This window comes from Myiozetetes cayanensis, unplaced genomic scaffold, assembly GCF_022539395.1.
Source record: "Myiozetetes cayanensis isolate MyiCay16 unplaced genomic scaffold, myiCay2020 scf15, whole genome shotgun sequence".
NCBI lineage: Eukaryota > Metazoa > Chordata > Aves > Passeriformes > Tyrannidae > Myiozetetes > Myiozetetes cayanensis.
The window spans coordinates 6,979,767-7,007,393 of record NW_026087159.1 but is presented as its reverse complement, the minus strand read 5'-3'; the positions used below and the strand labels follow the sequence as shown (position 1 = coordinate 7,007,393).

At 40.2% G+C, this 27,627-nt stretch overlaps 1 protein-coding gene across 1 annotated transcript; it reads right to left on the bottom strand.

The window, feature by feature from the left end:
- Positions 1–1,695: 1,695 nt before the first annotated feature.
- WDR44 (WD repeat domain 44) lies at positions 1,696–25,385 on the bottom strand. Its single transcript, XM_050310237.1, is given in 21 exon segments — positions 1,696–2,764; positions 3,080–3,211; positions 3,879–4,006; positions 4,843–4,958; positions 6,340–6,441; positions 6,606–6,797; positions 7,689–7,811; positions 8,613–8,726; positions 9,959–10,023; positions 10,116–10,254; positions 11,447–11,598; positions 12,588–12,694; positions 13,016–13,099; positions 13,978–14,114; positions 14,932–15,024; positions 15,121–15,251; positions 15,844–16,137; positions 16,140–16,473; positions 16,943–17,017; positions 18,891–18,924; positions 25,260–25,385. Coding segments are annotated over 21 exon segments (2,724 nt in total). The 5' UTR covers positions 25,337–25,385; the 3' UTR covers positions 1,696–2,669.
- Positions 25,386–27,627: the final 2,242 nt, after the last annotated feature.

Here is a 27,627-nt window from a genome sequence, read left to right as displayed (position 1 = left end):
CTTGACTGAAACAAACAGGCTCGGTAGAGTAACTGACATTTACTTGCAACTTAACATTTACCTGCAAGGAGAAGCTGGAGGCTCAGCGCAAAAGTAGAACACAGCTGTGTAAGGTACCAGACGAGCCCTCAGAGCCAGCAGTGGACAGGGTTAGACTGGACACAGCACCACTCAGACTGGAATAGCATTTAACTGATGCAGCTCTTGGAAGGAGAGGGAAAGAGGCACTGGTTTCTGAACCATTAAAAATGTGCAGCACAGTTCACTGGGGAAAAGCATTGTGAATACTAGGAATTATGAGTGCTATAAAGCTAAGTATCAAGGTAAATGGAAATCAAACATCTTCCTCAAGATCACCTTTGTTTACTGCCTGGATAATGAAAACAATAACCTCTTTTTATGATCACCTTAGCAGATGACAGGTCCAACACAACTTAATGGAGCTTCTGGCAGCTACAATGCAAAACTACATTTCAACGTATGTCTCCAAATGCAGTCATGTTTACATCTTTAAAAAAACCCCAGACTATTCAGATCATTAAAAGGTTACAGAGGAGACGGTTTGCACAGAACATATAAAACCACCTGCCAAAAGGCAGGCCACTAATGTTGCAGGAATTCCTCCTGAAGCCCACTTAAATCCCAAATGTTAAACACTGCAGGTTGGCAGGAGCCAGGTCTTCAGTCACTCTGGAAGCTGGGCTTGGACCCATCCTCTTCTGTGCATGTCTTACCAGCTAATAAGTGCTCTCTCCTCCTGTTACTCATTACTAATTTTTGCAATTGCTATTTTAACTATAAAATGGAAAAAGCAGGAATGGAAGAGCAGCATGCCTAAAAAAGCATATCCAAAAAACCCCAGTGGTAAGTCCATACACCTCTTCTTCCAGACTGGACTTCTCGTTCCAGAGGCAGGAAGGCCATACGTGCCAAGACACTGGAATTAAGGTACCTGTAGGCAAGGTGATGGTGTTTGTACTGCACAAAGCAGCTTCTTAAATGGTATTAGTCAATAAATATGTAGAACATCAAAGCAAACTCTGGAAGTGTCTGGGATCAGCTCACAGGAATCACAGTCAATTACAACCTTCTACACATATATTGCATCTAATACAGCAACTCATTTTTGGAGCCATAAACCAAATGTCTTCTTGTGCCACCTCCTCACTTCTGTCAATTCAGTGCAGCTCAAAAAACCAAAAAAAACCTTTAGCTTGTCTCATCCATGCTGGTTATTTTCAGCTCTGCATCAAACCTACCTGAGTGTGTCAACTGAAGGTAATTTTACATAGTGTGCACCATTTTTGTATTTATTTTGTCTGATGATAAACCCCTTGCAACTCTCTTTCTTGCCTAGGACAATGCTACACAAAGTCAGTCAAATTTACTAGAGTAGGAAAGAATTAAAAGAGTGAGACTCATTTCCTGCCTTTCCATGTCTCCATTCTCACAGTAATGGGAAGGAGAGGATTCTGTACACACTTTTGAAGTCTTCTCCTCATACTAAACTGCCATATAACTACTCTTAATTCTGCTTAATATTCAGTTGCAGTACTCCATTCCCCATTACTTCAGAAAAAGCTGTAACAAAATCAGGAAAAGTAGAACTTGTAATAAGTTCATGCAGGATCAATGATCTCAAAACTACTTAAACAAAATGCAAATTAATAAATCAAAATGGGAAAGAAGCAACAATTTCCAAGTGTGTGACCAAGTTTAATGATACATCTGTTCTCTGAAACATTTGACCATCAATAACATTTCATGGGTTATGACGCCCAGAATGTTACTTCATAGGTGTTTTATATGAATATTTACAAAGACTTTCAAAATTCAGTGGCACTAAACAAACAAGAACTTAAAACTTTAAGCTACAATGCTTAAAAAATGTAAACAGTTTATTTTACATAGTTGTAAAATATAAGAACTTTCTAATGCAGCTTAATTTCATCTGGAAGGTGAATATATCCTGGTGCCCGTGAACAAGGAATGAGAGAATTCTTTACACAAGTATTGTGCTCCAGTGTGCAAAAAATTATATATAAGAAAGGAATCTAAAGTCCACAACAATTAAGAGACAACAAAAAAATTTTCACGTCCTGAAGTTGAGAAATTTATAAAAACATTTACACATGGTTGCTGACCCACCAAAAACTTGCATAACTTAAAATTCTGAACAATAGCTACTACAAATTCGAGATCTTTCTCAAATGGAATTTTGTGCAAAGACCTGACTAGATTATTCAGCATTTTTCCAGCCTTCCCTTCCCGTCCCCATTCCTGACATCTAGTGGCCACAAGCACCACTAAAGTCCTTTTGATGGATGTTCCAATTTGTGCATGTAGCCAAAAGGCACACACGTGTGAGTACATTTTCGTGCAGAAACCTGTGCAGTTTCACAATAACGTTGCAAAACAACTGTTTGTAGAAAGTTTAGAGTCTAATGTTTGGCAGGATTATTCTTACACATTCCTTTCTGTCCTACAAGCCCAGGTGTTAACAGGCACACTGCTTTCCAAGGATCCAATATTTGAGTAGCCTTAAAATAAAGATTTAAAAATAAATCAGCCTGTAACATTATTATATTAGATACTTTGCTTTTGCCTGCATTATTTATGGAATTTTAATCCCACAGTACCATAGCTTTATGCTGTCAGTTGCAAAACAACTAAGATACATATTTCTTTTTGTTAATGAAGACTTTAATTGCTCCAGTAAAGTCAGCTGATAAAAGCACTTCTGTGTGATCTGTCTTCAGAGCTCCTGAACAGGAAAGAAAATAAACTGTTAGTCCATTAAAAAATAGATAAAAATCAAGCTGTTATTAAAATCTAAGATATCACTGTGATATCCTTCTTCCTCTATCATATTCCTGTTATCTAGTCAGTACTTTAAGAAACATCTGCATTTCTAGGAAAAGGAACATTTTTATTGATTTTTGATAGAGCTCTACCTCCTAACAGCTCCAGTGTAAAATGAATCATCCTAAAGTACACAGGACAACAGCTCTGCCCCTCACCTCACGTTCTCTGGGGTTTCAAGAATGCAACAGTTGCAGAGCTCATCTTAAACACCTACCAGAGGGTATAGTGTCTGCTGTCTCAGAATCTTCTCCCTTACTTTCAGCTTCTTGCTTTTCAGAAGTTTCCGGTGACACCATCAAACCAGGATTCGGAGCAAAAATCGCAGAGGTGACGACTGCATTGTGCGCTTCAGAAAGACAATCCAATTTTGATTACCTTGTTTCAAGGAATTGTTCATTTTACAAGAATAGCAGGCATAAGTTCTAGCAAGTATCCAAGAATCCCAGTGCTACTGGCATGTGGTAAGCTCAGCATTCAAGGAGCAACTGTCATTGTTCTATAAGCTTGGGGATTTCAGAGGCTTGTTGTAAGTGCCAAAACTACATGGCAAGAGGTCCAAAACACATTTGATATAAACATGGCTCCACATTTCTCAAAAACTGAGTGAGTGTGGTAGAGATAGAAGAGCTGCCTTTTTTTTTTTTTTCCCCTTTCTTTTTTATCCCACCATGAAAGAGAAAAAGCTTGCATTTATTTTCAAAGTCACTTTTTCATAAAGGATCTAAGGGTTGATTATTTTGATTTCTACACTTCTACAATCAAGTTCTGCCAGCAAAATATTACACTCATTCAGAAACTCTTACTGAAGCTGCACAAACTCTAAGCTGCTCTGTCTCTTGCCATCCCAATCATGCATCTGAAGACTCCTGTGAACAAGGATTTCTGATAGCCCACCAATTACAATGCCTCTTGCTGAGAATTTGTTCACACTAAATGCACAGCAAATGAAACAATGTTTCAATTTGCAAATTATATAAATTTTGATAAAACAAAGATCAAAAGCTGGTTTTTACCTTTAATGCCTTCCCAGAAGTCATTTCGGTCTCTTCTTACTGATGTAAACTTGCTCAGGTCGTGGTACGTACTCCAAATATAGACATATTTATCTTCTGAACCACTTACAATGTAGGTAAAGTCATGGCTAAGGATTCAGAGGAGGAAAAACATTACTTTTCTTAGCTGTTCAAGCATCCATTAGAGTAGCTCTGCATTCAGGTTGAGTTCACAATTCAAATTGATCCTTTATTATAGTGACCACAGCTCAAAAAAAATACACGGCCCTTAAATGACCATGTGTGTAAGCTTCCCAGGGCTCTCCTGGAAGAGAACTGGTTCTCATGGATAGTTCTCCTGCAGCTTCTGACACAGAGGAGTGTGGGTCTAACAGCTATACTCAGCAACAAGACAGTGGCATCATCTTGAAGTGTAATTTTCATCTGTTTGAGCCTGGAACCTGTGTGAACATCTGAGCCCGTGTAACAGGAATTGTTTACAATACAAACACAGGCTAGAAAATTCCATACAAGTGGAAGATGAAAAGCATTCAACAAGATTGTAACCACATGAGTGTATAATGCACACTGACAGTACCTGCAAATCCAATTCAGGTATTTACTTTTTACAGCTGGGTGACCAACATACACCTGACAACAATACCTAACAAATTAAGGAAATAAAACCTATTTACCATGAAGGAGAGAAAAGATGCAGAGTTCCAGCCCTAGCAGTTCCTGCATTTACAGGAATATTAATGGACACATCATCCTGTTCAACAGGATTCACTCATTCACAGAAGCTTCCAGCTCACAGGCAGCTTCATCACTCTTGACCAGAGCCTTTAGTTACCTTTATTCCAAGCCAAGTGACATTTGAGAGGCTCAGTTTCATACCAAAGTAGATTATTTAAACAAAAGCCTCTGTACATCAGCCACAGCATTTCCCAAATGCAGCAACTCCGTTGTTAAAATACTGTCTTACCTAAAGCTGGCTTTGATTTGACTGCTGCTGTTGACATAACCTTTGTACTTCATAGACAGAGACAGATCTCTTAGGTCATACAACCTGATTCTGGAATCATTTGATGTCACTAGTATCTAGAAAAAAATTAATAAATTTAGACGTGAAAACAATTAGCATGCGCAAAAAGGAGTAGCAGAGTTAATTTCAACTGTCAATATTGCAGTTCTTTTGCTTAAAAAAGTGTCAGAGACAAAGAATAGGCCCAAAGAAGTAGAATAAGATTCAGGACAATGACGTTTTTCTCTCACACCTTCTCTCAATGGACAGAACAACTTCACTGTCAAGATCAGCCTGATCAGTCTGAACCAGAACAGCTTCTTTTACTGAAGTAAAAGGTGGGCCCAAAGAACACTCATCCATTTGCAAAGGATATTTTGGAACACATTCCACAATAATCTAGCAGAGTAGATGAGGTAAATTTCCATCAGTCATGAAGCACAGATCAGAGGCCATTATCTGCTATATAAACACTCTGGGCTTTTCTTGGTTGATGTGAGTTCACTTCCTTTTTTCAGGTCAGAAGCTTGGAAGCACTTATAAGGAACAGAAAGGGTTCTCAAAATGCATAAGGGCACTCAGCTGATCAGCCCTTCTATGGAACCTTAGAAGCAGACTGCAGGTTAGCTAGAAGTCTCAAGATGACACTAAGAAAAAGGGTGCAGCAGAGTAGCAGGCAAATACTGACCCCTACTTATCTAATCGTTTATGCAACAAAGTTGTGACAACTCTTGAGCACCATCAGGTTACAGAACTTCCTATTTATTTTCAAGACTTCACACTAAACTCTGATTCATTACATAGTTACAAGTCAGAGCATCTGATGGAAACCCATAGGCACTATTGATTCCTGAATCTTCTGCACGTCTTTGAAATTAAGTAATTTCTGTGTCACTGTGTGATACAGGGTGTAACAGCTGGTGATCTATTCTAATAGAGCGAGCTGTTGACCCCACATCACCCCTGAAGTTTCATATACAAGTGAGACACTCTCCAGGCATACTTGCTAGAACTTATGCTTGGAGACTTTAATATTCAACAGCATGTTCTTTGCCTGGGGAGAATTTGACCCTTTTACAACATAAGACTTGGGTTTAGACTGAAACGAGAGGACTGATTCTGGAGAATCAAGTGCACTTGTTTGGATAACACTTCTGAGCTTTCAGCATTTTTTCAGCTTCTGTATGAAAAGCATTTTGAAATGAGTATTAAATTTGAGAGCGGTTATGTTTGCTAAAGAGGTTTTCACCGAAAGCCATCTGTAAACATTTTCTCACCTGTACATTAATCAGAGCATAATGTCATTAAAAACATATATATTCTATTCTATACTATTTATAGTCTAAATCACCAAACAATAGGGCTCATCTCAGTAGTGTTAAAAGACTTAGCACAAAATTACTAAGCATTAAATACCAAACTTCAGTACTGAGCCAAAGGTGCACTGAAAGACAGTACCTTATTTTCTCCAGGCAAGGGTTCAATGCCAGTAATTTTTCTTCCAACTCTGTTTCGACCTCTGGTAGAACGCACATGTATTTGTGTGTGGTACTTCAAGTGCTGAAAAGATATTAAAGCATGTCCTGATTTGATAATAATGGTGTAAAAACTTAAGTCTGCTTCAAGCAAGGTAGGTTTCTTGATATTTAAATAAGCATGACTTCTAAATCTGTTTATTATTTAACACCAGGAAAAAAAAATACAGAGTCTCAGAAAGTTTTTACCTCTGTGTCATAGAAGATGCATCTCCCATCGTAGGTGCCTATCACTGCGTATTTGCCATTCTGACAGAAGTTGGCAGCTGTAATCAATTTTGTCTGCCCATCTACTTCATTCCATAATGCCACTTTTTTGTCAGGAATGTTCCAGAGCCGGAGTTTTCCATCCAGTGAACCACTTAAGAAGTACCTGTCATCCTGAGAGGACAGAGGTTTAATCTCTGCTTGTGCTATGAGTATGTCCCTGACTTCCTTAAAACCCTCCCACCCATTACCAAACAGCTTCGCTCCTTTTCTCCCCAGTAAGAACTCTCACATGAGCTGATTATACTGTTTAAGAATGGAGCTCAAATTCTTACACATTTTTGACAAGATTACACACATACATTATACCTCAGGTTAGAAAACTGCTCACTGTTAGCACAGGTACTTTCTACCCTCTCAACGTAATCTGGAAAAACACAAACCTTGTCAGGAGCTGAAACCTCCTTTCAGAGTTTCCAGTACATCTACTAGTTCAGGGAATATGGACAAATGCTTTTTCTCCACTAAAGTTTTACTAATAATAGGAAGCTTTATTACAGTACTTTTTAAAATTTATAAAAAATAAGATAGGTTGGAAGGGATCTCTGGAGGTCTCTGATCCACCTCCCCTGCCCATAGCAAGGACAGCCTCAAAAGTTTGGTCAGGCTGTAGTGGGTTACATCCTGTCAAGTTTTAAACACCACCAAGGATTCTGTGGTCTCTGGAAAATCTGTTCCATTTCATTATTCCACTAATATTTCATTGCAACATCCCTCATTGGAAATTCTAATTTTTCACAAAGTTACTCTAAACTAGACCAGCTGTGATATTACAGCCAATAAACAATTCACTTTCCCCATCACACCTACAAACAGTTAAACCACATGGACACTCTTGGTGAAGTTCAGTGAAGACAAACATATACTTCTGGAATACTATCCATTTTTTTTAAATGCACAAACTCTATTATTCAATTATATCTTTTAAAATTTGAAAATACAGGGAAAGGACTGTTATAATTTTAAATTCTGCCTCTCTAGAAGTAAGAGGGCAGTTACACTTACCCTTGGATGGAAAGCTATAGCAGTGACAAAGTCTATATGCTGGAAACAGCAAAGACACTCTCTTCTTGATATGTGCCATAATCGGACAGTTTTATCCATTGAAGAAGAAAGCAAGAAGTAATTCTGTGAAAGAAGAGAATTCTATGGTTATTAACAGACACAAAAGTAACTGAAAATACAGAAGCAGTCTGATTGGTAAAGCCTTACCAATTTCCCTATTCCCATGAAATTCAACATTTAACCCTTTTAGACTAAAAGGTTTATCCAAATTATTACTGATTGGTGCTTTCCTTAAGGCCAGTACATTGACCCTCAGTCACTGAAAATTTTCTGGAAGAATCTCAATGAAAATAGATACTTGGACTGTAGTTAAAGTATTCAGAGAAGAAACAGCACGACAGGTTTCAGAGACACCTAAGATCCTTCTTCCAGGCTCTGTCCTTATAACTGCATTGCCATGTGGAAAATTAAGTGACTAAGTTTTATGTGAAGTTAAGCACAAGGTAACTCTCTCATTTTAAGATACATGTATAAGATATATTCAGCAACTTCAGAACATGTACACTTTGCATAAAACCAGTGAAATACATCGAAGACAAGAAAAGCAGTAACACCATAAAAGAGAAACCACACAGCTCAATGGAAAGTCCTCCTCTCTAAAAATTTACCTTCACTATTGAATACACAACTGTAATTGTTACTAGCTTGATATTTTTTAAGACAACTTTTAATTAGACAAGCCCAGGAATGATTGCTCATTTTATTCCAACTATATCAGGTGGAGTATGTGTTGTCTTTACAAAACTTTTCTCTTAACTTCAGTGACTGTTTCATGTTGTTTAAATGTACGGTTCCAATGGCAACTGACAAGGGAAAACAAGGAAAACACAGGAGAACTGTGTAGACTGTATTAAAGTGCCTTACTTTAGACCAGGAAAGATCTAGAAGATCTGCTGTATGGCCTTTGTATTTGCAAAATGGTCGTTGACGAAACGGGGCATTTTTATCATCTGGGTCTTCATCAACTCCACTGCAAATCTATCAGAGAAATGTAAAGAAACATTACCAAATCTTAGCTGGGAAAATGAACAATAAACAACAACTCTTACTACTTTAAAATAAACAATATTGCATTAATAAACAACCAAAGTAAATTTCAAGTACACTGAGTTGTGAAACATCACCCTGACATTGCAAAATTAAGAAGTTCTGAATTTTCCATTCATACAGCTCTTATTCAGTGGGATCAGCTTGACAACAATTGAAGCAAACATCCAAAGATAAGCTTTTGGAACAGAGTACATCAACCTTGAAAGCTGCATTCCACTTCAGAATATAAACCGTGAGTTCAAGTTTCCATGTTTGTAATGCACACAAAGAATAATAACTTCCTAGTAATAGAGACCATTTCAGAACAAAAGGTGCAAAGTAAAAATAACAAGAAAGAAGCCCTAGAAGTTCCTTTACAAAACCTTTCCAGAAACAAAAGAACAAACCCAAAACAAAAACCACCATCACTCAAAACAGCATCCCTGATGTGTGTGGCTAGGCAAGCCTACTCACCTACCTGAGTTAAAGAAAGATTGCTGGCTTCCCAGCTTCCCCCCTCCACCAAAGCAATGCTCACTAAATAATGCTACTGCTAAGATCTTCACTTAAACCCTGATTTTGTCATCTGTTTCTTACACTACTGGAAACCAAAAACAGAAAAAACCCACCTTAAATACATTAATTTTAATTGCAAGGTTTACTACAGTATCTGAAAACTCTACAAGTTAGTGTGTCTGAGTCCTTTTTGTTAGTTATGTCCCATTTATTCTACAGTTATGTGAAAAATTTAAATGTGTCAGGTTTTATTCTGCTTTTGAGCATCCCACTGTTCAGTTTGGCCTTCCTTGGAAAACACATCATCAAGTCAGATTTTAACCACAAGTAATGCTCAGAGATGAAACACTAAGACAGGAAATTCAACAGTGTAGGTCTTTTCCCCTTAACTTTTCATTCAACCATCTCCTCTGGCAGAAGGCCACAGCACAGCTGTGCAGATTTTGAAATGCATTAAGTTTAGTAACAGACTTTCCTTCTTGCACCCCATACACATGGGATTAACAGTATTTGACTGAAGGTGTCTACTGATATGAAAGTTTCTGCCTCAAGGACACCACCCAAGAACTCCTTAACGTGTGTTTGGATAAAGCAACAATGAAGATCTGGCATTACAGAACAGTGTGACGCCCCCTCCTTCCCCTCCCAATGCCTCGTGTACCTACCCCTGCATCGGTGTCAGACTTGGAAGAATTCAGACTCTCTTGAGATGGGGAGGGAGACACACGGCCTGGAACACAGACAGAAACACCATGGTCAACATAAAGTTCACAAATAACTAGAATTTGTAGTGTTTTAGAGTGATGCATAGAGAGATGATACCTTCTGTGTTGTACTTCATGCGCATGTTATTAAAATAGTCAAAAGCATTCTTCAAAACCCATATTCTCACTACATTGTCCTGTCCTGCAGATGCCAGTAATCGACCACAGTGAGAAAATTTCATTGTCCACACAGCACCCTGTCAATACAAAGGGATGATTGTTTAAGTTACATAAAGTGCTTTTTTTCCATACCAAATAGCCTTTCCTATAATGTCAACTGACAAGACTTAGGACATACACAGGATACCACAAGTAAAATAAACTGTAGATCAAAACACTGATAAGTAATTGTTGAGATTGGTGGACTGTGCAACACACATGCAAAAACAGTTTGAAAGAAAGCACCCACAGAGCAGAGGACTGTAGGAGAGGAGTTACAGGAGGTCAGCACTATCACAGAACTCCATATAAAACTGGCACAGTTGGTAGCAGCCAGCCAATGGTTCTGAGGGACTTGGGAGTTAGCATCCTGCTACTGAATAAACAGCTACTAGGCAAGTGATTCCACCAACCTCCACCAATTCTGGTTGGTTGAAAAAGTCAAATTTGGCATTATGGAAACTAACATACATAAATTACCAGTAGGACTGAAAACTTTAGTTGTAGATGACAAGATTCAAATCTCCAGTCACTGACTGCTGCAGGACATTACCTTTGGCTTAACACTTAAAAATGTGGGACTGCTTCAACTGTCAGACAGTTGCTGTCAGCAAAATAATCTGGGAAGTCAGTGTATTCCAGACTCCACAGGGAAGCATGCACACCTCCAACAGTGATGAACAGGCAGCTTTTCTGCCTCAATCTCCATAGGCATCTCTGCACAGTATCATATTCTGGCTTCTTCCCTTCTTCTCATTCTGATCCACATACTCCATTAACCTCTGCCTACTTTTGCTTCCAGAACCTATCAAGTATTTCTTTCAATACTTGTGTTCAATTCTCTAATACATGGACTAATTTATTTGCTGAGTAGGTCAAGCTTGCTGCTTTGTGCTCAGTTCAGGTAGTGGAAAATAGCCTCTTTCAGCCTAAATTTGTAATTGCAGGAAACAAGAAACCAAGTACCACTCCAAGCCATAACTCTTCAAGGGAAAGCTCTAGAGAATCCCTGATGGTGGAGTATTTATATACTCTTTTCCCCCTGAAGAACTGGTCAAACCAGACAAATTTTCATTTTCTTGCCAGATTATTATTTCCCAGCATAAAGCTGTTCCTCAGGAAGAATAAACCTGACAGTCATTTCTGGCAGTCGCCAAGTAGATGAAAACAAAAAGTTGAATCTCACGCTGAACAGATTCAGCAAAACCACAGATGGAATTTGGGACCTACCATATGCTCTCCACTGAGATCCTGAACAACTTTAATTTGTTCAAAATCATAAGGTCCCTTGAAGCCATGGGCTGCTTTGAACTTAACTGGTCTTGTATATGGCATCCCTTCATCATCACTGGAAGAGGGATCATCTTGATCTGTATGGAAGACTAAGAGGAACACAAGTTCAGCAGTACATATTGCAGCACCCATTTAATCTGTTAGTAAGCATTTGCCAATACTTTTTGGTAGCAGATTAGTCTTGAATTAGCAAATTTCTACAGGCAATTTTAAGATCTTAGAGCAAAACGAGTACTGTTGCCTCAAGGTCTAAAAATACATCTACAGCTAGTTTTAGGCTCCAGTGAATCCAAACACTGAACACTGAAAATAAGAACTGCTACCAATTTCTGTTCTGCCCCTTTCTTTGCACAGCTCTTGCATTCAGCAGATCCTGCACTAAGTGATTTCTGTCAGTTTAATGTGTGATGAAAATTATTCTAAGGCTTTCTTCTGACTGAATACACTGCAGTGGCCTGGTGATGTGCCCATGAAGCATAAGAATTGCAAAAGAGCTGTGGCCAACAGCCAGTAGCAACACAAGATGCTGAAGTGCAGCAGTTCCATGGCACTTATCTCAGGCTGTGGTTAGACCAGCTTGCTGCAGTACTAGATGTCTGTCTGAAAGAAACACTGACGAAACAAGAAGGGGAGAATTCAGCTGTAGTTGGGAAGTCTAGCCAGAGTTCAAGCTATATGAGAATTTTAATGGTGGCACTGGTTGCCCAGAAAACAATCTAATTTATTAAAGTAATGAAGATAACCCCCACTTCTACCTATAGTGGTATAACTTTCAAAAAAAAGTTTGCATTTTGATATCCAGACAGCTTTCTAATATCACAACAAAAAATCAGAGTATTAAACTGGTTTAGCTGATAAGGTCTCTCAACTACTACTTTACAAGAACTTATCCTTGTAACCTGGTACCCTCAGAACGCCTACTAAGCTGCAAGCTTTAACTCTAAAAAGTCATATCATCAACTGCAGAACAGTGGTAGAATGCAGCAGTAAATGTTCCTCTGCCAGCTTTGATTCCTAAAAGCACAAGGATAAACTGACTATCCTATTAAAAAGAAAAAAATAAATAAGTGTCACTTACCTTCGTCTCGAACACTCTTGACCTTATTTACAGCACGTTCACCATATTCTTCAGCAAGGTGCTTTGCTTTCTTTACAGATTTACCAAGGAACTTTTTCAGCTGAGTCCTTGGAAAGAAAGGGCAATTTTTCAACATATTACCATGGTAAATTCTCATTTTTTGCTCTTATGAATCAACAGTTTTGATTTGAAACGCAATCTTATCTCTTTTCATTACTGTTTCTTAAAATAAGCATTTAATTTGACAGCAGTCATGTAATGTTCAGTTCAACCGCAGAGCTATAGGATTATGTAAAATCAGGTATCACTTGTAAAGGGATTACTTAAAGGGTAACTTCTTCAGTAGTCAAATGGGAAGCTTCAGCTTAGAAAAACAAAACCTGCATTTTCTTTCTAGGGAAAGTAAAAACCATGAAACAGCATCTTACGTCTTTTGTTTTAACCTCCCTCCATCAGTATCAGTTTGCTGTGCCTGCATTTTGTCTTCATCATCAGACTGTGCTGCATCGTTACTAGGAAATACAGAAGTGATTGTTTAATATGAAACTAAATTGAATTAAACAGTAGTAAAGTAGGATCTGCATTTTAGGATCCATCTTTATTCCTCTATGTAACACATTAGAAAAACATGGACACTATGTTATTCATATAATAAACAGATCTTTCAGTTCTTAGGCACCTTGATACTAAAGCTGCACACACTCTCTAGGTGCCCAAGATACATTATTCCCATCCACAAATTTCAAACTTAAGCTTATTTTGATGCTTTGAAATCTAACAGCAGATAAAATACACTATACTATTAGGAACTGGTAACACGCCACTTTGTTCTCATATTTTGCTTTCCACAGATCAAATAAACCAACAATGGTTAGTTATTAAACACAAGTTTGTACACAGTTCTAGAAAAGTGAGTTTTTCAATGGTAATACAGCAATGCAAAAAGCCTAAATATTGTCTAATATATAAATTCATATAGGCCTTTGAAACAAACATCTAGACTGACACTATTTCCTGATCATTAAGAAACTCTCTTTTTCTATCAGTGTTTACAGACTCAGTTTTACACATTAGAAGGGTGTAAAGCTCTATTAAGAACAGGTAAACCTCAAGGTAGTCAGCTATACTGATGACAACAGATCTTCAGAGGACAAAGTCTACTAAATGAAACACTGAAAAAGCTACAGGAGGTGAACTGGCATGAACAACATACAGTACTTGAACATAAACTGTGTTTAATGCAGTGTGGAAATGACAGCATATAGCACATCACGGGCTGGGAATTAGCACTCAGATTAGTCAGACTGATGGATTGGGGTTCTCTTTACTTGCATAAGAGCAGCCTCCATGTATGCAAAAACTACAAGAGCAACAGCATCATGATTCATACCTGACGTATTCTTTAGTTCTCCTCATGATATGCAAAGTTAGGGGATTAATGCCTGTTGGCAACTTTTCTTCTGCCAGACTCAGAGGTATTTCTTCCCCTGTATCAAGGTTTTTTATCATTACACTTGCTAGAATTTCCTGTAGAAAAAAATGTGAAATCAAGAGAACTCAATTAGACTTCAAAACCTAGAGCAAAACAGAAATCAGAGATTATTCATCTTAATGGGAAAATCTGTAGCTCACTATATATTTATTTTGCAAACTGTAAGTCGGCATATTAGTGCAAACATTATCAACCACTATACACAGATGAACAATTAGATGTCATCACAAGCTTCAGTTTCAGAAATCAAAAATGTAGCTGTAGAGAGAAACGCTGCCTGACACCTTTCATGCTAAGAACAAACATATTATGTAATTAAAAGACATCACAGTCTTCCCTTTCAGATATTCTAACTGCCATAATTTAGTCAAAGGCAAACTTAACATACAGAGAAAAAGCATTTAGACCTAACTAGCACTACAAAGGAAAAGGTTTATTTCGAGCATCTCATGATGCTTACATAGCTTCAGTAATGGTTAAAAAAGCTATACACTGAAGGACACAAACAAAAACTTACAGAAGCCTGATATCATCAGGACTAATGGAAGTATTAACTGAAACAACTATTTTAGCAATAGGAAGATTATTCTTCTACTGCTGACTCCTTCCCCTTCTAGACACATGACAAAATGCCAGGTTTGCTGGTGTTCCCTCGCATGGAAATCCTGTGAAGTGTTTGCATACCCACATTGTTAGGAGTGCTGGCACAGTGGCTTTGCCCACCTAAAGCACTTTGTGGTCCCTGAGACATTGGCCCTTCAAAGTGTGAGCTGTAACAGACCTGAAATGCATGAGCTTGTGTATGTAACTATGCAAAGCAATCCACCATGCACAGATCACATCCATTAATACCTCATCTGTGAGCTCTCTTCCAGAATTAGACCTGGGCCTTTGTGGTCCAAGTACTTCATTTGTTGTTTGGCCATCAGCTGCTTTCCCATTTTCCTGAAATTTTGCAGACACACAATACATTATCTCTACTGTAACACTGAAGTAATAGAAAATGTTACAGTTATCAAACTTAAAACCATTTCCCAATACCTGTGCAGTGACGATTTTATCTCCACTAGTTGCACTGGCCAAATCCAAAGAAGGCTGAGAATCTTTGGGCACACCCTCTGTCACTGTACTTGAGGTTAAAAGACCACCAGCTGTGAAGGTGTCTCGAGAAACTGAAAATGGATTTATGAGAAAGAAGAGTGTAACACTTTCCATAGACCAGCATTGAATCCCAACATCAGAGTTACATTCTGAACACCATTTCTGACAAGTTTGATATTTTTTAAAGATCAACTGCCACCAAATCTAAGTTGCAATTATGTACTTCATATACAGTTGGATGTTCAGGCACGATTTCACACCTTGGCCTTTAAATTTTATTAACTTTTTTTTAATAGTCATATCCCCAGTGACCCAGGACTACTCGTTTTCATGAGACCTCAGTCCACATCTTGACTTGCATTTCTATGCAAATATAGACTGCACATGTTTTATTTGAAGTAACTTTTTTTTTAGTTGATCTATTGATGAGTCAATTTCTCCTTGCTATAGTAGCAGCTGTTTTAGTAGGAAGTGTTAGTTTACAAGAAAGTCCATGAATTAAGAACACTCCTAATGCCAAAGGGTATTACCTCATTGTAAGAAGCTAAGATTGTTGAAGGATTTTTTACACTAAACTAAAATCAGAAGACTGAATGATCCTTCACTAAAAACAAAAGTAGTAACCATGTAGATAACTAAACCCATCTAAAATAGAATACTTGCCTTCTAAGACAGGTTTCTGCATGTCAAAATCCAGTTCACTCTTCTTCTTCCGTGGTGGGGGCGCCGGCCGAGCAGGGGGTGGAGGTCTTGGGGGAGGAACATTTGTTGGAGGTGGGGGCCGAGCTGGGACAGGCTTCTTTGTGCTTGCAACTATGTCAGGTTCTGCAGTGAGCTGCCTCGGGGGCTTTGCTGGGAGCATTTCTTCTGTTGTAGAAAGGTCTTTGGTAGATAAATCTGAAGCTGCTTTTTCTAAAGTATTTGCCTCCTTCTTGTCTGTTATGTCCTCTTTTTTGATGTTTCTCCTTGTGCTTCAGTTTCATTTGTTTTATGGTCAGTTGCATTTGTTACTTTTGTTAGTTTATGAGTTTCCTCTTGCTCAGAAGTAAACAAAAGCTTCCCAGACTCCAGTTCACTGTCCTTACACGTACTCTGATACTCTGGTTCTCTAGTGTCTTCTGGTAATGGTATTTTAGCAGCTAATACTTCTGGGACATCATTAATGATACCTGCTCCAGAAATCCAAGCATTTGCATCTGAAGTTGGAACAGTCAATTCTTTTCCTCTAGAAGCTAAAGAATCATCCTCTAGTTGTTGTGCCTTCTGGCTTTCTTCTATAATACTGTCAATGATCTAGAGAAACAAAACAAAACCGTTCTACCACTCACCAGCAGGCACTTCTGGGGTACACTTACCAGTCAACCCCAACAACACCCATGAGAAATCTTCCACTGAATAGTTGCTTTATATTCAAAACACATTTTGTTTAAAATTCCAGAGACCAGAACCTTGATCCGAAAGTTAAAACAAAGCCACTAATTTCCAGTCCTCTTTAATGTACTTTAAGATAAAGTTCAGAAACAAAAGCTGTTGTTCTCATGCACTGCTAAATATGATCCTGTAAATGACACAAATAATTCAATACTGGTGCATCCTAAATATGTTTTCAGAATGCTTAATTTGGTTTATGGCTCTAGATGAACATTCTTACTAATACGAATGACAAATTCTAACCTATGGCAGTTTCAGGATGAATACTGATCATTCAATTATTTAGTATTTCTAGTTTGATGCTGGAAGCTCAAAGTAAGATTTAGCTAACCTCTTTTGAATCATCTTGCTTCATTTCTTGTACGAAAACTTCATTTCCAGATTTGATGAGTTTGCTATCCATATCCTACAGAAAAAAAGTCATAAGATGATAGCAGTTTAGTTCTTCAGGAAGATGATCTAACAAAAAATATAGCTACTACATATTAAATAGCATAAAGGACAAATATTCTGCTACATTTTCACACATTACTGCTGTCACATGCTTAAACAGTAATGCACAGCACATGAGAAGTATTTCACACCACCAAACACAGAAAGCACACAACATCACATTGCCTATAAGCAAATATATCAGCAATATCTGAAGGAGAACCTGATGAAATCCCTGACAATAGAAGGGACCTGTGGAGATCCCATAGGTTTCAAAGCAGAGCCAACTACAGCAGGGTATTTTCAAACATCTGCCCATATATTTTTGAATCTTGACAAGATTTAGTGTGATTGTCTAGTACAGATATCTGAGAAATTTCTCTCTAGACTTTTTTTAAGACTCTCAGACAGTCAAACATTCTTTAGAGCATCCTAACATATTATGGTTGAAAAACCCCACACAACTCTTGCAGACATCCATCCTGGAGAGTTCTGACCTGAAGAAATGGCATATCGTGCAGAGACAGCTGCAATTACAGAAAAATTCTTCCTCCCTCTCCACTCCCTCCTCCTCCTTCCACAAAGTTTTTCTAGTCTAAATGCAAGCTCTATTTTGCTTTATCATTAAGATCCATCTTCAAAGGTATGATGACTTAAATACTTAAGTGTAATCAGTGCCTACAGAAGCCCATTATATTAATTTCTAATTCTGTTGACATTAAACTCACACACCTCTTAAACTTTGGACTTAGGAGATATTTCTTATCCATTCCAAGACAAACCATACCATTAGTCACACATTCACTGAACTGATACAACACCAAGCAGAGCAGCCACTACTTTTTCCACCTTCAGAAACTCAGCTCTGAACAAGTGATTTCAGAAGATACATAAAAAAAAAAAAACAACAAACCTACAAGCAACACAGAGAACTTCATACCTAATAATTCATGAAGGCATTAAAGTTAGTTTTGAAGTTTATTGATTGCACTGAGTTTAGTGAGAATGACAGAACAACATTTCTTGAAAGGCTTACACATGTAATACTTAACCATTAAAGGGACATTAAACAGAACACAAAATGGGGAGTAAGGCTCTGTTCCACAAGGGCTATAGCAAGATATGGTATCACTGTAAAAATGCTATTGATTCAGAGCAAAGTGCTGCTGACAAATCAGGAACACTAGCTTCATTACAGATTTCCCAACACTTTCTGGGCAAAACAACAAGCCTTCTTTACGTCAAAGTATTGTATAGCATCACCTTTGGCCCTTCTGAGACCAGGAAATGAGTGTTATTTGCACAAGGTTCCAACTCCTCACCTATTCAATGTGTGCTGGATTCAGCCACACTGTCACTATGCACAGATGCAGCATAACAATTACCTGTGTGGGAAGTGGTAATGCTGTCTCATTAAGCTAAATATAGTGTTTTATCTTCACATAACCTAGAGGGAGGCTTCTGAACTACAAACATTAACATTCTTCTTATTTTGGAAACAGAAGAGAGAAAAATGAGCTATTTCATATAAACTGAGACCAAAACCCAAGTGCTGCAGAGACTTGCTTGATACTCACAAATCAGTTGAAAGAGGATAGTTTAGTAATCAAGTACAGCTTAGTTAAATTGCACATACACGTTTCAGAATAAAATGAGCTTCACTACACTGTAACATACCCTAAATAAAAGTTGGAATTTCAAGAGACAAGCACAATTGCTACCTACAACAAGGAAAGCCTATAATTTCTATGTAGACGTCAGGGCTACTGCAGCACATCTGCTTTGGGTGGAATATTCAACACTGTGTTCATCAACATGCACTTGATTGATTTTATGAAGAAACTCACCTTTAACACATTGGTTCCAACTTTTGTGGGTGACCTGTTAGAAAGAGAAGACAGACTTAGGTAGAGTTCAGAGACACTAAGCTTCATATTAAACAGTCTACAACACAGCCTTCCTTTACAGGGACTGTACTTGATGCTCTAGACAAGCAACAAAGCGAATGTTTCTCAAACCATTTGTTTACAAATAAAGTGCCCAACTGTACACAATGCACAGATCCACAGCTTCTACAAACCCTGAGAGTCTGTCAGCAGAATCTTCTAGAAATCACCTTTCTATCATCCTTCTCTAATAAATGGACACTAGTCCAAGTACACACTTAAAAACCTTGTGTATTACAGAGAATTTAAAATCAGCATGTACACCGAGCACTGGGTGGACATTAGAGAAACCCAAACTCTCAGAAAGAAGAACCACAAATACTGCAACTCTGCAAATGAGATGCCCGAATCCTGATCCATGGAGTCGGCACTATCACAGCCACTCTGCTCCTCAGACTCTCTAGCAAACCGGAGGTCTTCATTCTAATCACCACATTTGCTATAAATAGAAATAAAATACATTGTAACAGAAGGGAACTAGTTTTGCACTACTTTCCAAAATACACACTGTGAAACAGTGAATTTGCATTAGCAACCACTCACACCCCATCTCTCGTTTCACTAATTACATGAGAGAACAAGCTATCTTAGGGGAATGGTATCAAATAATTACTTCTCATCAAGTCAATTCAATTAGTGGATGGTCAACTCCTATTACATCCTGAACTTACATCTTCCACAAGACTTTCAGGGTTTTAGAAGATGTTTAAATATTGAGTCACACTGCTTATTCTGACTATGAAATCTTGCTGATACATAAAGCAAAGGTTGAGCCAGGTGATCTTTCCAGGTTCCTTCCACATTGGGCTGTTCTATGATTCTATTGGTTTGTCTGCCACAGGCAGAGACAAAGATCAAGGTAAATTCCCTAAAAGCCTACTGCCAAATGAACTCCCTGGATCTCACAGGCATCCCAGCTGGCTCCCAAGGTCAGTGACACTCAACAACTCTGAGTGTAACCTTGCACCAAGCAATACAGACAAATACAGAGATCTCAGACTCATTTGCCCCTCCTGTCTCCAAAATGATGGTTTGCAGGGACAATACTTTCTGAAAAATAAAACTATTTCCATTTAATTTTTAGGGATTTCAGTTCTCTTTACTATCTGAAAGCATTTAATCACAAAAAGCAAAGATCACATTTATACAGCAGAGCTAAATAAACAAGAAAGTACAGTGGATTGGTACATAGATATCATATCCTTGTAACTAATTTAACACCTTCAACCAAGATGCTTCTGTCCAGATACTGACACTTAAAGTGCACAATATCTGTAACACGGTTTTGAGGCATGATCCTCCTAGAAGGTACTAATGCCAACATGCAAAAAAGAGCAAAATTAATGTTTTGACCTGACAAACAAAAACACCTTTTGTCTCTCAAAATACACTGCTGGGAAAGGCCGCTGCCCATGTGGAATTTCTGGTTACTGAAACTTTTTCAGTTCCACTATCAGCTCCTGGATTTCCTTAGAAGTAGTGGCAGAAATGTGTCACAGTTCATTAAATCCATGAGATGACTCTAACAATGAAATATATTTATAACTGCAATATAAATGCCTAGGATTCAGCAAGGGTCCTATTGTACAAAGCACTGCTTAGATCTTACCGCCTAAATAAAACGCAAATCCCTCAACTGCAAATAGATACTTTAGTTTTCTTCTGTGACGCTTCCTACCAATTACCCTGTCACTTCTGGTATAGACAATTCATTCTTGCACTGGTTATGCAAAATAGGAGGCTCAAAAGACATTGCTACCCTTTTAGACTTCTTCAGCTAATTAGTTTTGCAGGAAATCTTCACTCAAACAAAACCAGATGTTATTTCCCACTCTCAGGCTCTACTCAACAACCTTGAGAAAAAGCTGCTTGAGTGATAAGGGTTACAGAGCCAGCAGGTGTAGAATATAACATCCTGCTGACAGCTTGACAGAGCACACGTACACAAGTTAAGGTGAAGCTTTACCATGGAAATTGTATGCTTTTAAAACATTGCAAAGCTTACACAACTGTTTGGCAAAAGCACAACTTCCAGATCAGTTTATAATACAGCCAGACAAGTCCAGCGGCTTCCCTGAGACGACTTCAGCTATGTGTCTGAAAGCACCATCGTTCCCCTAGTTGAGAAGAGTTGCTGCTCATGTGCTCCTACATTTGGACAAAGTCAGTCATGGTCAGTTTGGTAACTGAAGTCTTTTGTAGTTCAACGTGACTCTGGAATGGTCTTGTCTTCCCAACCACCTGAACTTACCAGCTTTCTCCACTCTCCAGTCTTACTTTAAGGCCACTAGTTATATGGATGCAATACCTGAAATCCTTGCATTTTTAAGAAGTATATCTAGTGGCAAAAGTGTCTGAAAAGATTTACATGAAGGTCAATCCAACGATCAAATATTGATTTTGCTTTGAAAGGTCTGTACTTAACAGGGTTACCAGGCAGAACACGAAAACTGACATGTGCCACATAAAGCATAAGGCAAAAGCTTAATCTGGCATGATTGTTTACTAAACAGTGGGATTTAAAAATTGATAGCAACAGATATTCTAGACTGTATTTCACATAAAATACTTCTAAGATATCTTACATGATACCAGTTTTACACCTGCTTAACAAAGGAGGAGTTCAAGATCTACAAAGGTTAAACAAAATTCAAAGAAAGATCCCATTTCACCTGTGCAAACAGATGTCTGAATAGTCTAAAGTTAAATAAACTCACGAAGAGCTGCTTTTTTATTTATCCATCTGTCCAATTCATCCTCAATAGTGACCAGACTACAGGAAACTCCCATTCTCAACATCAGGCAGCTCCAGCCCAGCACCTATTTGAACTAAGCTCCACATTGTTGTTAAGTTTTGTGACAGAAAACAAAACATTTAGCCCTTCAAACAAAAAACAATTATGTGAATGACTGGCCTTGGGCAAATCCCAGACTGACAGTGCCTGCCTTCCTGGGAGGATGTCCATTGTTACACAGCAGGTGTGCTAACAGGCAGAAGGGAAGAGGTTTACAGTGCATGTGTAGCAGCTGTGCCCTGCACAGAACATACAGGTTCAACAACCAGCCCAGGAACTGCATTTACTGCTGTCCTGCACATGATGTTCCTCCCTCTAACTCGTGCCTGGTCTGCAAGCTGTAATTACTCCTGCTGCAGCTCTCCCTGGCAGTCCACACCTCCAAACCCACAGATTCACTGCTGCAATGCACTGTTTGGGCTGCCCTGGGAAAGCATTTGGGAGCTTCAGCAAACTCAGAGCACAGAAACATGTCTGCAGCGCTGCAACAACGAACACTTCACACTCCATCTGTTTGCTGCCAAGATCAGCTTTGCTGTTGGCTAAAATACACACACACACACAGAAGCTGTACTAAATATCTCCCACATGTCAACAGGGCACAACTTAAACTTACCTAGCTTCCTACACAGGGGAAAATTAGTTCCTTCAGGAAACAGATTAAGGCAACTTCAAAAAGACAGGACTACTAAAGTTATAATTCAAGAATTTAAATTAAGATCCCAGAGGACATTTCTCATTATCTGCATCATCTCTTTTGTTTCATTTCCTATAACAATTTTTAGGAGACAAGTACACCAGGAACAAACTTGGCCCCTACTGTTAGGCATATGATATCTATTAGGTTTGCAGTTGATTTCAGAGCAGACAGATCATTTTTCTTATAAATAAAATATAGAGGGTCTGTCACATGTCTGCATCCAACCAGGTGTGCCTTACTTCATATTGTCCTTCTCTCCAAACTGACGTGCTCCTGCACCGGACTGCTCATGCCTCTACATTTCAGCTCTTTTTCTGAAACCTTCTGTGGTTACAGTGTTTTTAAAGCAGAGCAACGGAGGTGAAATAAGGGCATCTTCTGGCACAATACCTCTCCCCCTCCCCATCTGTTGGATAACTAAGTCCAGAGTACACTCTCCACACATCCTGTCAAAAGCAGAATTACATGTGGAAGGCGAGATCTAGAGCAGAAGTGAAGCACACAGGCCTGGCCCGGGGGAGTTCAGTGCTCTCCAAACATCTGGTTTGACACACTTCACCTTAGAGGAGGCATCAACCCAGGAGCGCCAGCTCGGACTACTCTCATCTGAAAGAAACACTTTGTAATATGTTCTGTAATTTTCGCTAATTAATTCTATGTACTTGAGGATGGAGATAAGGTGCTTTCCTTGAGAGAGGGGCTTAAGCATCAGTATCTATTGACTTACAGTGGGAATTGGGAGCTTACATCCAACTTGAAAATTCCACTCTTACACACCAGGCAATTAATAAACAGCAAATAAGTCACCAAGTTGACGTGAACACTTGGCACCACTTTCAGAGTTTCTTTATCAGCAGTTATAAAACTTCCCCACACAGAACTCAGGACAGGAGGGAGGAAGACACAAACCCCAGATTTTTAATGAGAGCAAATCTACACTGCTTTACTAAAAACTGGCTATACCACGTGCTGCCAAAAAGGATTCCCAACTGCTTTTACTGATCATCAGAACACTGAATGCACAAGGAAGTGTCTCAAACTGCAGAGGGCAACACACACTTGTTTTCAGTTGCTCTTCCTGCCTCAAGAAGGTTTTGATTTTTTTTTTTTTGTGGTCACAAGTCAACGCAATTACACATGCAAAAAAATCCAATCTACCAGCCTGCTGCCAAGAAGTGTCCAGTGCAAATGTGAAATCAGCTCTTTAGAAATCTCAAAGAGAAAATACTGTCCATATTGTCAACACAGATTCGGTACCAGACTGAATTACAGATCAATCTGTATTGCAAACTAAGCCCTCTGACATCACCTCCTTACTTGACTCAGGCTCAGAGGATTCTATTAACTCGAGTCTATGATGTACTGTTAAAATTTAAGGAAGAGCAATGGAGAAATTAAAAGCATTCTCCACCTTAATATCTAGAGAGTGGCTTTGTCTATATCAAGTTCTGCTTAGATACAGGTGATGGAAACCTGCAAAGTCAGGACACGTGGCATTATCTGTACCAAGTAAAAGGTGGATGTGCAGTTGGGCAGATTTAATGGCTCAGTTCTACCAAAAGGTTTGTTTCTCCCTTTCCACCTGTGGCTTCAAGTCACACAAATCCCACACCTTCATACTCTCCTGTCGCCACCCTGACAGGTTCCAGCTGCTTTCACTTATTGAACAGTTTTTACTTCTTCTAGTTTTCATCTGCTTTCAGTTACTTTGATGATAAAGCAACTCAAAGAAGAGTGTGATGGTCACTAGCCCCAGAGGAAGGTAAGCAGTTGCAGAAAAACCTCATTTCAGCAAAAGCACTGTTAATCTGTCTCATCACATCTTGCAGAACTGTACACCAAGACGTGCTTTTCATCAGGCTACGGAAGAAGTTAAGTCTAGAAAAGCTTTGGTACAGGATGTGCAGGTGAGGAAAAAAGAGCTAGCCTTTCCTTTGTTCCAGGCATCCAGTGACTGCTGACACACAGATTAAAACAAGCTCCTTGGTCAATTATTAAAGCTCCAAATGCATGGATCCCACAATCCATATCTTACTGGTCTTTGGACAAGCTACGTGAAACCTCATCCCACCCAGGGAAAGAATGCAGAGGTTTGGTCCAGGCTACACAAAAACCAGAACTGACATAAGCCATAACCTTTTCCAGCACGCAGCCAAAAAGAGCTTTTTACGAAAAGAGGGAGCACGTTTGGCTGACACCAACAACACAGTGCCACGGTTGGTTCTGAGGCAGCAGCACTGGGATCTACATTATAAAGAGCTGTTAAAAACTTCACTAGGTTGGCTAAACGCAAAAAGCATCAAAACGACAGAAAATCGCAGAATTGCCAGGGGTTGGAAGGGACCTCTGGAGATCATCTAACCCAATCCCCGTAAGAAACAGCGAAAGTATTAGAGGCACCATTAAAAACAGACGACAGAGCACACCAGAAGTTGCTCTACGTGCAGCAACAGCTGCCTGTTGCCGACAAAGCTCGCTCTCCTCTCCCTTCTCGGAAAATCTCCTACTTTTATCGCGTTTCAGGGATTCCTTCTGCCGGTCCCGAACCCATCCCCGCACGCCTCTTCCCAACAGCGCACACAAGGCACGTACGATCACATAGGGCTGATCTCATCGCCCCTCGGCCACCTCGGGCTCCCCCCGAGCCCCGCCGGGTCCCCGCACCCCGCGCCGTCAGGAGGGGCCGCGGCCGCCGCGCCGACCCCGCTCCTCATCCCCCTGCCCTCCCCCCGGGCTCCCCGAGGGGCCGGGCCGGGCCGGGCCGGTGGGACTCACGGCGCGGGGGAGCGGCCCGCGGCGGGCACGTCCTCGGGGGCATCGTAGAACTCCTCGGTGTCGCTGTCGGACGCCATGGCCGGGCCAGGCCGGGCCGCCGCCTCCGCGCAGCGCGCGCCTATCGCGAGAGCGGCCCGGCCCCGCCCCCGCCGGGGCGGAGCTGCCAGAGCCGCGGGGCGGGAGGGGCGCCCCCTGGCGGCGGCGGGAGGCGGGCGCGGGACGGGGAGCGGGCCCCACTCGGCCCGTCACAAAATCACGGACTCGCTGAGGCACAGGCTGAGTTGGGCTGGAAACGACCTCTGAGATCACCGAGGCCAACCTTGAGCCAACACCACCGTGTCAGCTAGACCATGGCACTGAAGTGCCACCTCCAGTCTTGCCTTAAGCACCTCCAGGGATGCCACCTCCCTGGGCAGCCCGTCCCAACGTCAAATCATCCTTTCTGTGAAGAGATGCCTCCGAACGTGCAACCTAAACCTCCCTTTTGCCACTATGTCCCCTTGTCCTCCCGCTGGTTGCCTGGGAGAAGAGCCTGCCCCCCAACTGGCTACATCCTCCTGTCAGGGAGTTGTAGGGAGCAATGAGGTGCCCCTTGAGCCTCCTCCAGGCTGAACACCCCAGCTCTCTGCTGCTCCTCATCACACTTGTGCTCCAGCCCCTTCACCAGCTCCGCTGCCCTTCTCTGGACGCACTCCAGCACTCAAAGTCCTTGGGGGACCCAAATTGGGGGCCCCAAAACTGGACACAGCACTCGAGGTGTTGCCTCATCAGTGCCAAATACAAAGGGAGAAATCACTTCCCTGGTCCTACTGGTGGGTTCTTGTCTCTCGCTGCTCAGACAAACCACACTGGCTGTGACTTCCAGGTGCTGTGCAAACATGGTAGCCATGTACCAGTGTTTGTCCCCGCTGTCAAACACCGCCAGAATGCCAGGGGAATTGAGAGAAGTGGACACACAGTGGGAAAAAAGAAAGGAGAGAGCCTGGTGTGTCCCTACCTGGCTGTGGAGGGAATTCAGAACAAAAGTTTCCCTCCACATAAAGGGTGATGAGACATTGGGATGGGCGGCCTAGAGAGTCAGTGGATTCACCATCCCTCGAAGTGTTTAAGGAAAGACTGGACGTGGCACTCAGTGCCATAGTCTAGTTGACATAGTGGTGTTGGGTCAAACGTTGGACTTGATGATCCCAGAGGTCTTTTCCAAGACTCTTTTCCAAGATTTTGTGATTCTGTGATTAAATCAGGTAACAGAGAATTAAGATACTCTATTAGATGAATTGGCAAGCAATTTTTAAACTAGTTTTTCTCATTAACTTCTGTAATGAATGTTTGAAACCAGCAGCAGGAATTAAATCAATTCCTTATTTGTTTTGTTTAAGGAAACAAATTCCTTATTTGTTTTTCCTTATATTTTCCTTCCATAAATTTTCATCTGATCTTCCCATCAGTTTTCATCTCCTATCTAATTACAAGTGATCAACAGTAACTCCCAGAGGAAAAGAGGCTTCCCTTGAAACCTGCATTGCTTTTAATATTTGCTCGGCAATAATTGCCTGTTCCTGAGCCAAAGCACTTAATCCTGCATCAATACGTGTGATGCTGGCAGGCTGAGCATAACTTTAGGCTTCCCTCCACATTCTCTGTACTGACCTCCTGTCCCCCTTCTCTTTGGTACTCTTAGCTGGGTTGCAGCTCTTTTCCTGATTTTTTTCTGACTCTTTTCTGACTTCTAACAAGCACAGAGCATCCCAAAGTGGCAACACAAACTGGAGTTCTCTGTCTATGCACTTATTTTTGTAAAATGATTACAAGCTTAATATATTTGAGGCAGCTACTGTTGTCAAATGGTCAACATAGAGGTGATTGTGCACGTGCAGGCATGCATGCACACACACACATGCCTGTCCTTGCACATGCAGGTGGGATGGGGTCGGTCCTCCTGTTGCCTTAAAAAAATCATAGTGCTTCTCAGCTGAACCAGCAGAACTGCTGGAACAGCAGGAAGGGGACAAATTGGAAATGCATGAGCAATTCTTCTGATTCCCCTTAAAAATAAATAAGCATGAGCCCAGCATACACCTTAAGCTCTCAATGTTGAAGAATTTGGGCAAATAAGTAGTACAGAAAATTACCGACTTGTTATTCATTGCTTACCATTCCTGCTCTAACTGACAGCCAAACACGACATTTACATTAGAGTAAGTAGGATGATCTCTAAATTATTAAAGTCAACAATGATGCAACCTTAGCTGGGAAGGCAGATGGCTCTGGAAGTGGGGGGAAAATGCTATTGAAAAGCATTTTGAATTGTTTATCAGTTTGTCACTAACTGACGGCAGCTGCACGACTTCATGTTTTATTAGGAAGA